This window comes from Pterocles gutturalis, unplaced genomic scaffold, assembly GCF_000699245.1.
Source record: "Pterocles gutturalis isolate BGI_N339 unplaced genomic scaffold, ASM69924v1 scaffold5673, whole genome shotgun sequence".
Taxonomy (NCBI): domain Eukaryota; kingdom Metazoa; phylum Chordata; class Aves; order Pterocliformes; family Pteroclidae; genus Pterocles; species Pterocles gutturalis.
The window spans coordinates 270-13,612 of record NW_010122836.1 but is presented as its reverse complement, the minus strand read 5'-3'; the positions used below and the strand labels follow the sequence as shown (position 1 = coordinate 13,612).

General features: G+C 44.2%; 1 protein-coding gene across 1 annotated transcript in view; it reads left to right on the top strand.

Annotated features, from left to right (window-relative positions):
• MBD3 (methyl-CpG binding domain protein 3) overlaps nt 1-5,051 on the top strand; it is a 9,461-nt gene extending 4,410 nt beyond the window's left edge. The window contains exons 4-6 of the mRNA XM_010077653.1: nt 430-607; nt 1,847-2,041; nt 3,989-5,051. Of these exons, the coding sequence (XP_010075955.1) occupies nt 430-607; nt 1,847-2,036 (368 nt within the window). The 3' untranslated portion in view covers nt 2,037-2,041; nt 3,989-5,051. The remainder of the gene's footprint in view (nt 1-429; nt 608-1,846; nt 2,042-3,988) is intronic.
• Nucleotides 5,052-13,343: the final 8,292 nt, after the last annotated feature.

Genomic DNA, 13,343 nt, shown 5'->3' with positions numbered 1-13,343 from the left:
TTCCTGCTGCAGTGGGAGCTGTTAGTGCTCTGGCTGGGAGGCTCGTGCCCTTCATCCTGAGGGGATACTGAAGTAAAGCTTTTGCCTTTTTTTTTTCTTTTTTTTTTCTTTTTTTTTTTTTGTAGTTCATTTTCCAGAAGCAGAATGGAAACAGCTTCCATTCCCAATTTGGGGTTTTTTTTTTGTGTGTGTAGTTTTTTTGTGGTTTTTTTTCTGTGTAACAGAATGAGGAGTCGATCTAGGTTTAAATAATCTTGGAGGCAGTTGTACAAGTGCCATTAGAAGTGTTTAGGACTGAGATTTATGTTGTGTTAGCTTTCTAAATGGCAGTACCTGCTTTGCCATTAAAATTTAAATAAAGCCTGCTGCCCTGATTTGCTGTTCTTTGCCTTGTGCAAGGTTGATAATCACTTCTCCTCCCGCCTGCAGGGGTTGGACCTGGTTGCACTGATGAAACCCTTCTCTCTGCTATCGCTAGTGCCCTGCACACTAGCACGATGCCAATCACTGGGCAGCTCTCTGCGGCCGTAGAGAAGAATCCTGGAGTTTGGCTGAACACCTCACAGCCCCTTTGCAAAGCATTTATGGTGACAGATGAAGATATTAGGTAATAACTAGAAGTATCTCATACTACCTTAGAACAAGGTTTCTTGTGGTAAAACTACCCCCCCCCCCTTTTTTTTCCAATTTTTTTGAAATATATGATGGAGCTCTATGGCTTGCTGAATTAATTTGGATGCCTCTTATCAGTAGAGTAGAGTAGAAGAAAGTTGTTACACGAAGCTGCTCTCCTAAAGGCATGTACTTAAAGCCTGTTATTTATATCTGACCGTGCTTGTTTACTCCGAGGTTTTCATGTTTGTTTTTCATGGCAGAGTATGTCTCCTTTTGCTGCAAAAGGTGCCTGAATTTGAGTAACCTCGATTAAGGCACCTCTAAGCAAAAAAGGGATTGGTGAAATCCTGAAAAGTGCAATTAGATTTGCTTCACCTTACTCAGTGTCAGCACAGGACCAAATAAAAGCACCAACTGCTGCAGTGGCAGTGAACAAGGATGCAATTTATTTAGGTATAGCTTGCTTTCAGTAATGAATGATACTGCTAAATCAAGACTGGTCAAAATCAGCTTTAAGCACTTGACAGGGAGCTGAATATCCCAAAGACGCTAACCTGAAGGCCCGCTACTTTCCGTTCATTAACAGCATTTAAAGGTAGTACTTGTTTTGACTGACTAGTAAATCTTTTTGAATTATAGGATGACTTTTTTTTGTGCTTGATTTATACATGGGAAAAATGGTCTGTTTATAACTATGATTTCCTGTGGCTGAGTTGAAATAGGAGTCCCATGAGCCACACGTTGTTGATCACTTCTTCACTTTACTGTGACAGAAAAGGAACTGTCAGATTTAAGGTTGTGACTCAAAAGGAGAATGAGCAAAAAAGATGGAAAATGGTCAGAAACTTAATTTTCTTCAGTCTCATTTTTTATAAAATCTGAGCGGGGTAGGCTGACTTTTTCTTGTTTAAATTAATACTAGGAATTAAAAAAAATTTTAAAAAAAAGTCTTAAGTCAGCTGCTAGGTTAGGCAGATTTCAGCCAGAATTAAAAATGGTACAATCAATGCTAAGGACTTGTAGTAGAAAATATTGGACAACTTTTTAAAGTGTTTCTTTCAGCTTCATTTACAGTATAATGCCAGGCAATTTTTTTTACAATGGAGTTCTTAGAGGTCTCTTCCAAAGCCGTATTTGTCTGCCAGCCGGTCTGTTTGAGGGATTTAGGATTTCTTTTGCTCGAAAGAGACAGCTTTGAGGCTTGATGGCAGTGTTCATTGATTTGGGGCAGGAAGCAAGAGGAACTGGTGCAGCAGGTCCGAAAGAGGCTGGAGGAGGCACTGATGGCTGACATGCTTGCCCATGTAGAGGAAATAGCAAGAGATGGGGAAGCTCCTTTGGAGAAAGAAGGAGGCGAGGAAGAAGAAGAGGAAGAGGAGGAGGAGGAGCAGGACCATGACCAGGAGATGGAGAATGTATAGTCCAGGTAATGTGACAGCATCCCTCACTGAAGGCAGAAATGTTTTCAGAAGGGATCTTAGTATATATTGCCAAAACTTTGCTTTTAAAGTGCACGCTAAAAAGTGTAGTAGCCAGGCTTTGAAGGAGAAAAATCACGTATTTTGGTGTGCGTGATGAGCGCTTGCGTTATCACGGTGTATTCTGGGCCTTATGTCTGTGTAACCGGCATGTGTTTGAAAGCGCTTGAAGGATTCTGTCTTGAAAGTGGCTTAGTTCTTAAAAGTTTGTCTTGTGATGTCAGGTTTTTTGTCCCCTGTTTATTTATTTATTTATTAGTTCTGATGGTAGGGAGGAGGATACTGTGTGCAGAAAGGACAGCTGCCATCTTAACGGACTCGGTTTCTCCCCTTGCCTGCCTTTTTCTCTCACTTTTGCATTTTTAGTATGCATTTTCTTGCAGGGTATATTAGAGGGCACATTTGTGTAGATTTGTGGAATTTCCACATTTGTGGAATTTTTAAAATATTTGTAGAAAGTTAAAAAAAGGCAACCTGCCTATCAAAAGAGGGAGGTTGCTGGAAAACTTTATATGTGGCAGGAATTTATAAACGGAAAGTAACAGAAGAACATATATATTCAAAACTTGGAAACATGAAAAATTCAAGATAGTGTAACAGTAGTAACGACAGGATTCCCAGAGACGTGCCTTGATGTTGTGCATCCCGTAAAAGCATCACAAAGGGCTTGCAGCTTGTTTTCAGGTGTACATCTGACTTTCACTTGTGCAGTAGAACTTTTAAAGGTGCAACTAGATTTTTTTTTTATTGTCTTGAAAACCAAAATAGCTCTGAATAATTAATTGTTACTGTGTAGTAATGCAGAAAAAGTGGATATATAAGGCCAAGTCCAGATAAACCAACGGGAGTTCTCTTAAATGTTGTGTGTTGCACTAGACAGGGACAGTGCACCGTGCTACGAAGCAGAGTTTTTCTGTGCTGTGTTCCTTTGATGTAACCCTAGCCAGGAGCACTGTGCATATAATCAGTGGAGCTCATGCAGGGAGATGAAAACAGAACTCGCTGATCTTAATTTTTGATCGTTTTAGGTTTTACCCTAAGAAAAACAATTAGTGTTCTGCCACTGAAATAGGCTAGCCAATACCCTGGGTGCTTCATGATGTAGTCTCCAGAGCCTCTGAGCAAGAATCAGGAATGTGGAGGTGGGGGGGGAAGAGAATTTTCAGGATGAAGAGCAGAAGAGGAGGCTCCTTTGGGGGAGTGGCAGCTGTATTGCAGGTAGAAGGAAGAGAAGAGAAGGCTCTGGGGAGACCTTCCAGTGCTGAAAGGGGGCTCCAGGAGAGCTGGGGGGGCTCTGGATCAGGGGGTGCAGGGACAGGCCCAGGGGGAACGGTTTGAAGCTGCAAGAGGGGAGATGGAGATGAGATGTGAGGAAGAAATGTTTTCCTGTGCGGGGGGTGAGGCAGTGGCCCAGGGTGCCCAGAGAAGCTGTGGATGCCCCATCCCTGGAGGGGTTCAAGGCCAGGCTGGATGAGGCTTTGGGCAACCTGGGCTAGTGGGAGGTGTCCCTGCCCATGGCAGGGGGTGGCACTGGGTGGGCTTTAAGGTCCCTCCCAACCCAAACCATTCCATGGTTAAGGAATCCATCAAGGTGGAAGGTTGATTATAACATGAAATCTGTTTGGCCTTTGGGAGATACCATCTTATTTCTGGGCTCTTTATATTTTTCTGTTTTACCACATCACTAACAGTGGCTTTATTTGGACAGTGAGTATCTTGGATTCCTTTCTGGCAAGAGCAAAGAACCAGAGCAAATTGTCTCCTAAAGGTGCAAAAGGAGATAAAGAAGTGGATTTGTTATGGCGATGGTGCTTTATTCTTTTAAATGCTCACTTGCAATAAAGGTATACAAAGTTCTTATTGACTTACAAGGTCTTTTTTTCTTTTTCTTTCAGGGAGTTCCATCTAAGAATTCCCAGTATAAACCCTGTCAGCAGGGTCAGCACAACTATTTACAAAGCCAAGAGTGTCTGCCGAGTAAATTGCACCAACAATCCAACTGTACCTATGAGCATTTTGATGTACGCTTCAGGAAACGTTGAGAAGCTGATGGTTCATTAATTGCTGGGTAGTTTTGAAGATGGAACTTGACTAAACTCTACTCCCACTCCTTTTTCTAAAGGGGTAGGGTAATCGGGAATACAAAGGTGGGAGGGAATAAAGGAATATCAAATAGTGGGAGGGAAAATACTAGGAACCAAATTTCCTGTCCTTTTTTGTTGTTGTTGCTGTGGGTCAGTGATAGGTGATACATTTTTAAGCTTTTTTATCAAAGTACCTTTAACAATGACCCATGGAAACAATTTTCTCTCTAACACAAGTGAGAGAGATGCTGTTTCACTCCTTGGCTACTCTGCTGTAGGGTACCTGTTTGTACCAGACTGTAGGGAGGTCATTTTATGTTGTGGATTGTCATTCGATGTGTCAGTTTGGGTCACTGAATTTCCTTTTCCTTGCAAGACCACATTAGTCTTGGAAATGTAGTCTCGGAGACGAACTGCCGGTGCCTCTTCCACCTGAGGTTTTCATCAGTAGGGGAAGTTCCACTTGAGGAATTGGTCCTACAGCAATGGCAATCATGATTTTAATTCCTTCCAGCACCACACTGAATGCACTACAGTGCGCGTTTTTATACGGAGTTGTGTGTATGTCCAAGCATCCCTGGACAGAGTTTTGAAGAGAAATATACTCTGTGGTATATTTTGCTTTGGTTTAAGTTTGGTCAGAAGGACCTTCTCAACTCAGAATGGAAAGATTACTGGTTTCTGACTTGACAATGAGGAAGACTTCCTCCTTTCTCTTCTGGTGCCAAGAACCCTGACCTCTGTGTGTGTGGAGGGAAGGGGATCCATTCCAATAGGTGTGTCTACACATCTGCTTTCGTGTGCAGTAATGTTCTGACCTCTTTTAAAACAAGAAAGGAAAAAGGTTGATTTTTCTATAATTGATACCTAAAAATGAATATAAAGCTTTTTATTAAGTATTAAATCTTTCTTATTTGCATGTGCAGTGAAGTGACCAGCATTTTGTGTCCAAAAATGAAATGATGTGAAACCTGCCTTAATGTGTTTATAAGTATTTGGCTTCACCGTGGGTACCTTGGTTGATTCCTCAGTCTCTTCTAGTAGATCTGTGAGCATACTGGGAAAAATTGATTTATCTGGGGGGGGAGGATAGGGAGAGAGGAGGAAGATGAGAGTTTATGGCTTGGAGAATGTGTTGACTAGGTTGCAAAAGTTATTTTAGTCTTAGGGTATCCATTGCGTAATTCATGCAGGGACGTCTCAGCTGAGAGTGCAGCATGAAGCGGTGGATTAAATATTGTGCCACTAACCGATTATACAAGTTGTTGGTATCCCGAAACTTGGGGAAGAAAGTAGCTCCCAGAGCCTTTATCACGTAAGAATGATTAGCAGTGGCAGCAAGGGACAGAGGAATTGCCTGGAAAGTAATAGCCCTTGGGAGTAGTTCAGCTTAGTGATCTGAATAGGTTTTTAAGTTCCTTGAAAAATATCCCATGCCAAAGTGGTTGATACTATATTAACTTTTTTCTTCAAGATTTGAAAATACAAACATTTTTCATATTGCTCATTTGGAGTACTGCAAGAAGACTGAATTGTGCTTTGCTGCTGCTCTGCCAGGTATTGCTTTGGGGAACCTTACCTGGTACTGCAGCCAATGGAAATTATTTTCCTTTTTGAACAGTCTGTTATGGTTGTTATTCTGTAAATCTGTCCTCTTGTAACTCATTGTGTTGAATTAAGTGTTTCTCACAAAGTAGAGATTCTTCCAGTCTGCGTCAAGCTCCTCTTTGGAGTTTCTGTGCTACGCCCCTTTCAGTTACTTCAGCGGAGACACTCTTGCATTTTTGTTGTGGGCTCCATTCTGAGATTTGGATCTTGATATTTGGGACCTGGCAGGGGGGGAAGACGGAGAGAAACTTGCGGGAAGCCAGTTGGTTCTTGCTGCAGCGTCTTCCTGTGTCCTCACCAAGTAGGAGGCTGACAGGTGTCCCATCTAAGGGGACAAAAGGAGGTTGTAGTGAGGTGGGTGCTGGCCTCTTCTCTAAAGTAACAAGTGATGGGACAAGAGGAAACGGCCTCAAGTTGCACCAGGGGAGGTTTAGGCTGGATATCAGAAAAAATTTCTTCACGAAAAGAGTGCTGAGGCATTGGAACAGGCTGCCCAGGGCAGTGGTGGAGTCACCATCCCTGGAGGGGGTCAAGAAGCGTGTGGATGTGGTGCTTGGGGACATGGGTTAGTGGGTTGGGTGGGGTTGGGTTGAGGGTAGGACTTGATGATCCTTGAGGTCTTTGCCAACTTTAGTGATTCTGTGATTCTATGATCTAATGGGAAGATTGCTGGTCTGATCCGTTGAATCTCAACTCCAGCAGTTTGTAACCCATACTAGAGGTGTTCTTTTGACCATGGCAATCTTGTTCTGACACTATTTCTTTTTTAAAAACTTGTTTAATGTTCAGTGATGTCTTTACCTCTATTTGAATCTAAATATGTTGTAAGCATACATAGCACCAGAACTGAGATGGTTGAGATGTTGATCCTAGTGTTTTGGTGCATTGAATAGCAAGTTTAAACTGGTGCCAAGTTGTGTGCCAGCTCTTGTTTTCACCACTCTGCTTTCCCTGTCCAGTTCTCTCTCTTTCCTTCAGTCTTTTAAAAAGTTTATCAATTTTTTCGTTCTTATGGAGGAGTTGACTGTTCAAAGTACCAAAAAGGGGCCCAGGACTCTTATCACATCCAAAGAAACTTAAATAACTTTACCTACTTGTCAAGGCAGGTAAGTAAATAAAATATTCCTTTTAAAATGACCTTGATGTCTTTCTCCTGTTGCTGCAATAATAAGTGGATTAGTTTGTTTTATCACAGCCTGTTGCCATGGGCGTGTAGTGGTCTGCCATCACCGCATCTATGCCCAGGATGGAGAAAGCCATTAGTACTTGAGGTGTATCTTGTTAGGCAGAGGATTAGTAAAGAACATACTTAAGTAATTGAGTGGAACTGGGGCAAAACTGACCTTTTACTAACATACAGCAGTTGTTGCATGAGAACGTATTAATGGTGGCGTTGTCCGTTGTTCCGTCTGAGATCAAGTTCATCTGCTTGGAGAAGTACGAGTGAGGGGATGCTTTGGAAACTGGTGATTCTTTCTGTCAATAGTAATGGCAAAACGTTATAAATATCTGTAATACGGAGCTGCAGTGTGGAATAGCCTTGGGTTTTCCTGCACATGGTTTGCACTGGTAAACTATTTTGATTATTTTCTACTAAATAGTACCAAGCTTTGTGGACGTGGATGTATTGATATAGGTTAATCCTCTTTGGAGATAACATGTATGGATATTTTAATGGTCATTATGCAGCTTCACGAAGGGTTAGGATCTTGTCCAGCACAGCTAAAGTTTTGCATCTTTTTGTGCAGACAGTATAATTTTGGATACATCCCATCTGAGTTGACAAAAGCTCTATTTCTTGTGCTGTGTCATGCTCAGTCAGGTTTTTCTTGCTTTATCTGGAAACAGCAGCCTGCCTAATTCTAGAGGGCACTGGTTGGAGAGGATGGGGGGATGGACTGGGTCGGTTGATGTTGGCAGATAGGATGCAAACCCTCAAAATGCCATTTTACCTCTGCAGAGGTAAATTTGTAAACAGAGACTCCTTGTTATTTAAAACTTCGGATTTTATCTTGCGCAGAGTGTGTTGGAGCTCTTCTAGTACGATGGCTCAATTTTTCTTCTCCCCTTTTTTTGCAAAACTGACAAAGGGAATGTAATTAGCTCCCTGTTTGTATTAGCAGTGTTATTTTTACTGAATTCTATCTGGATGAAACTTTGTGCAATCAATAAAAGCAACAAATTTCCGTGGCTATTGGTATAGTCTGGATTTGGCTTGCAGAGCTTTTGGAGGTGCCCAGGAAAAGTTAGCTTGACTCACATCTGCAACTGAACTTGCTGAACTGGCTGTTGAGCAAGAAAAGGGAGGAGTGTTCTTGCTTGTAAACCGAGCACATCAGGAAGGGAAAACAGTCATGAGTGACATGGCCGGACTCCGGGAATGTTGACATGTTAAACCGCGCGTGCACAGGCTTTGGTGTCATGGCTGCGAGTTGTTTTTTGGGGATAACGTTACATCCAAAGTCTTTTTGAAGTTAGAATTTGTGGATAAGCGTACACTCTTGTTCTACTTCCCATGTGAAAGGAGGATAGCTGAAATGAACTTTCCAAATCTGAAATGTGTTTCAAAAACACGTTTTACTCGCTGTGGGAACTGAAAGCACGCACTGGCAGACTCTGCAGAATGAAAGCTTTTCATCAGTGCCAGTTTATCAGCTGCTGGTCGAGGTAATTTTGCTTCTTTATAGCTCTAAGAGACTGTCCTGTTCTTTTCTGTAAAGTAAGAAAATGTTGAATGCGAGTATGAGTGCAGGGTTAAAATAAATTGTATTTTGCAGCTGTCTTTCTTGAAAACTGATCTCGGACAAGCTGGCTGTGGTAATTTGAGGAACAGAGGGAAGGGGCAGCAAGCTATCCTGTTAAGTTTTGTTGCGTCAAATGAGTGTGTGTGCCGGTCCTGTGAAAGGCACCCAGCTGCACAGCTCGAGGCTGCATCCATGTCTTTTTGAAAGACTTTAAATCCACTGATGCTGCTGTACCTTCCGCAGAGCTGCTGGGTCATTCTGTCTCTGTTGTGTGTGTTGTGTAGCCATACAGCAGCAGCCTCCCTCGTTTCAGACTTTATCCTTCAGAACAGACAAGCTGTTCGTCTGAAGCTTTTTTCCCCAGGCCCATTTCTGTTGTTGGATATGACTTCTAATCTTTTATCCTTAAATTTCCTGACCCAATACTTATTCATTGCTGTCTAACTTTGTCTTGGCTCCTGCTTATCAACTCCTAATTGTTCTTTTAAGATCATTATGAAATACATTCTTGTCTTTCTTCCCTCCTGCTTGCCGTTGAATGTTACCTCTGTGGCCACTGGAATGCTTCTGGATGTAGGAATGTATTTTAGCAACATACCCCCTGGGGAGCTCTTTCCGATGGAAGAGAACAGCGTGCCAACCCAGGAGCTGCCCGCAGGCTCCCCAGAAGCACTTCTGGGTTCGGAACGGACTTTGCAAACGCCAAGAGGCCCTGGGACCTCAAATGCAAAGTCTTGCGCTTAAAGGAAGCATGGCCGTGTCGTCTGGACCTGGATTCCTCGCTACCTTCTGTTCAGATCTGTTCCTGGGCTCTGAAAACCTACCTACACACTCGGCTCTTGCTTCTTACTCCATACCTGGTTGCTTTTTTTCCTCTCACTCCTACTCTTTACTACTTTGTAGGAGGTAGATAAAGAGAACATCTGAAAGGAAAACTGGGCTTTCAACACTTCTGATTCATGTTCTTTTTGGCTTGCTTTAAAGAGAGCCCAGGCTATCTGGAGTGATTCTCCTGGTCCTCAAAAAGAAGGCAGGATAGCCCAGAGAAGGCAGGATAACGTCCATAGGACCAATCTCCAAGAGTCCAGATGCCCATGCAAATCTTTGGATGATCCTTATTCTGTATCAAATACAAAATGGATTCGTAGCTCTTGTCACTCTGAAGAGAAATTTTTTGCGTGCACTGGCACTGCTTCATAACAGACTTTTCCTTTGTGGTTGGTCGAGGTTCCCAGCGTTGCCCATTTTAGCTCCCAGCTCTAAATGAGTGTACAGATAGCCATGAGAAGGTGGTGTACTAATTCTGCAGCACAGAAAATAATGTCCTGTATAGGATGTAGTGAGGTAGAGACTTGGATTTGTTCTCAGCTTAGCAGGGATTGACTCTGTTCCCTTGAACTAGTAAGGGAAAAACATTCCCCTTCAGTTTGACCCCACAACTAGCTGGAGTATATGAGGGAACAGCACAGAACGGCTTTTGCTAAATGATGTTTATAGTGATAGAGCATTTATGAGAAAGAGGAGGGGAAAAAAAAAATTTAGAACTTCAGAATGATCCACCAAATTACACTTGAAATGGTCAGGGCTATTGGTTAGCAACCTAATGTAGTATTGACAAGTACTGATAGAACACTAACTGCTGGTAATAATTAACATTTACAGGGAATTGTAAATTAATATTTATTTAAATCGTAAGAAAAATCTCTTAACATTCAGTGGATTTTTCTTACCTTGTAGAGTCACAACCAGACATAGTTTGAGACCATGCAGAATGGGAATAACGGCACCGCACGACCTCTGAACTGATTTGTCTCTAGTGGCGAGATTCAGGAACTGCTGAGCTGTAGGAATCTGGTTTCATCTGCATATATAAAATACAGGTTTTCTGATCAATAAACGCCAAAGTTTGAGCTACATGCAGTGATTCAGCTCCTGATGTGCTGAAATATTCCCTTAAGCCTTCCCACACACAAGTAAGGATTTCTTTTTTTTTTTAATAATTCTTCTCCAAGCTGCACCACCTCTTCTGTGCTGTGCTCACAGCCTGTATTTTTTGCATGATGGTTGCATGTGCTTGAAGAACAGTGCAGAAAGTAGAATTTGATCTGAAGAGTGAGAGAAGCAACTACAATAGTTCTCTAAGTATTTTTTTGGTCCTAAATTTTGGATCCCTTTTATAGCATTTGGCTAATGCACTGTGATTTAGGCAAATGGATAGCTGGGGGGTTTTTTGGTTTGCGGGGGGCTGGTCTACAAAAGCATGTTTTTTATGGCAAAACAGATTCTAGCAAGGGTGTTGTAACTTCTGCCTTTGCATGCTACACCTGGAGTAAGAGCAGCTGCTGCAGAATTGCACGCAGGGGGAGTTTGGCTTGTGTAGCTGTGGTGGTGCTTGTTCCTCTGCTTTGTTTCCTTGAACAGAAAAAAGCTTAACGGGCGGTTACACCTCTGCCTTGCTCTAGTACAGCGTTCTTTCATTCCCTGTACATATCCAGAGGATTGTACTGGTCACTGGGGGGCTATACTGGTCACTGGGGGGGCATCTTTGTCCTGCGGGTGGTCAGAGACCGAAGGATTACAGGCAGCACTGAGAGGCAGCAGGAACAATCGTGAATAAGCCCTGATGGGAAATAGGGAAACCACGCTGGAGGGATGGGCAGCAAGTGCCTTCTCTTTTCTCGTGTGTTCGGGAAGTTGGATCTTCTGTGTGGTTGTGTTCGGTAAAGAAATGGAGTTGTAGTAAAGAACTTCTCCAATTTGTATAATCCGTTCTCTCTGTTAGTGGGAGACACCACTGTTAATTACTCAGGTTAAAAAATACAACGGCAGCTTCGTGTCACAAGTGAAATTAAGGACGTACAAAGAGCATGAGCTAGTTCTGCTGAAAATGGAACAAATCACAGGCATCACATCTACAAAGCAGGTTTGCCAAAAGCACTTAAAATAACAGCTGGCAGTTCTCTAGGTGTTGTTGGACTTGACGTAGTGGTTTTCCAAACGAACGCTCTCAAGTACAGAGTAGGTGGTCTTTGGAGTCAGCGTTGCAGTTCCTGAGGTGACTTTGGGAGCCTGCCTACAGCACTGCTCGGGGGTGTGACAGGGAGGGACGTGGTGGCCTGCGGTGGCACGGAGCGTGGGCAGTGTTGGGGTTGCAGCAGCGAGGCCATGGAGATGGTCCAAGGCTGGAGCAGCTCCCGTGCGAGGACAGGCTGAGAGAGTTGGGGGTGTGCAGCCTGGAGAAGAGAAGGGTGCAGCCCTTCCAGTCCTGAAGGGGGGCTCCAGGAGAGCTGGGGGGGCGCTGGATCAGGGGGGGCAGGGACAGGCCGAGGGGGAACGGTTTGAAGCTGCAAGAGGGGAGATGGAGATGAGATGTGAGGAAGAAATGTTTTCCTGTGCGGGGGGTGAGGCAGTGGCCCAGGGTGCCCAGAGAAGCTGTGGATGCCCCATCCCTGGAGGGGTTCAAGGCCAGGCTGGATGAGGCTTTGGGCAACCTGGGCTAGTGGGAGGTGTCCCTGCCCATGGCAGGGGGTGGCACTGGGGGGGCTTTAAGGTCCTTCCCAACCCAAACCGCTTTGTTATTCCATGACTTAAGGAACCATTCAGACAGGTTCAGATACAGGTGTAATCTCTGCTGGTGCAGATTGCTCAGAGAAGTCATCAGTGCTGGTCATAATGCATTTTCTACATTTTCTGGAAATGGGAGATGCTCCAAAGGAAGGGGTTTTACCGTTCTGTCTCAAGTAATGGAAGCCCATTTTTAGTAGCTTACAGGGGCATTTCAACTTCCGAGGTTAAATATTTTGGGAAGTGAGAGGGGGAGATGTCTCTCGGCTCACTTATGTAGCTCAGATCTGCTGGTTTTGCTGCGTCTGTCCGTCGAGGAGAAGGTTCCGCCTGCCGTAGGTGCGAGCTCTCTGAAACACACCTGGAACCTGCCGGCTCTGAGCAGCTCGCAGCACGGGGAGGACGTGTCTGAAGTGGGAGGATTCCCAGAGCTCGTGCTGATGCATCCGTGTAAGCACTGAGGAGTCGGGATGGATCCGGACAGATCTCTGCGAAGTTGAGCAGTGAATGCTTTGGGGGAAGACAGAAGTTGCTCCAGTCGTCTTCTGCAGCAGCTGTTCAAGCAAGAAAGAGCTGGTGGGAGCTCGCGGCCAAGACCTCTGAAGGGAAAACAGGAGGAGAGAAAGTTTGGTGCCTGTTCCATGAAAACTTCTAAGCAGGTGGAAAATGTTGGGTTTAGTTGGCGGGTAAGAGAAATGGAAAGAAGGAAGGAGGCAGTTCCTGGTGGCTGTTATTTCACTGGAAAGTTCCCGGAGATGTTTAAGGTGACACGCTCAGAGTATCAGAAGGTGAAAGTCCTCCATAGGAGTCACCAGCTGAAGGGCAGAAGCACAAGGACAGACCGTGTGGCTTGTCCATTGGGGCCACTGACAGCAGGAGTTAATGTTTCCCAGGGTCTGTGAACAGAGTGGGTGTTTGGCAGTGGGGTTTCCAGCCCAGGCACTGATGGTTCTTGCAATTAAAACCAGTCCCAAGCTGGATGGCTGAATTAGTCCCAGCGCCTGGGAAAGGCAATTAAGGGAAAAAGGCAAAAATGAAGCTTGAGAATAGGAGCTGTGGAATTTGAGCATCTGGGCATTTGCAGTAGTGGGTTAGCTGATGGTTGGTCTCGATAACTGACAGTGACTTCGTGCGCTGTGCCGTCACTGCCCGCTCTGCTACAGCTCTGCCTGGAAGGTCCCCGTAAAGCAAAGTCCCAGGTGGAGCGAGGGGTCTGGCGGTGTCGCTCTGCAGTGAGCCAGCTGCCTTTG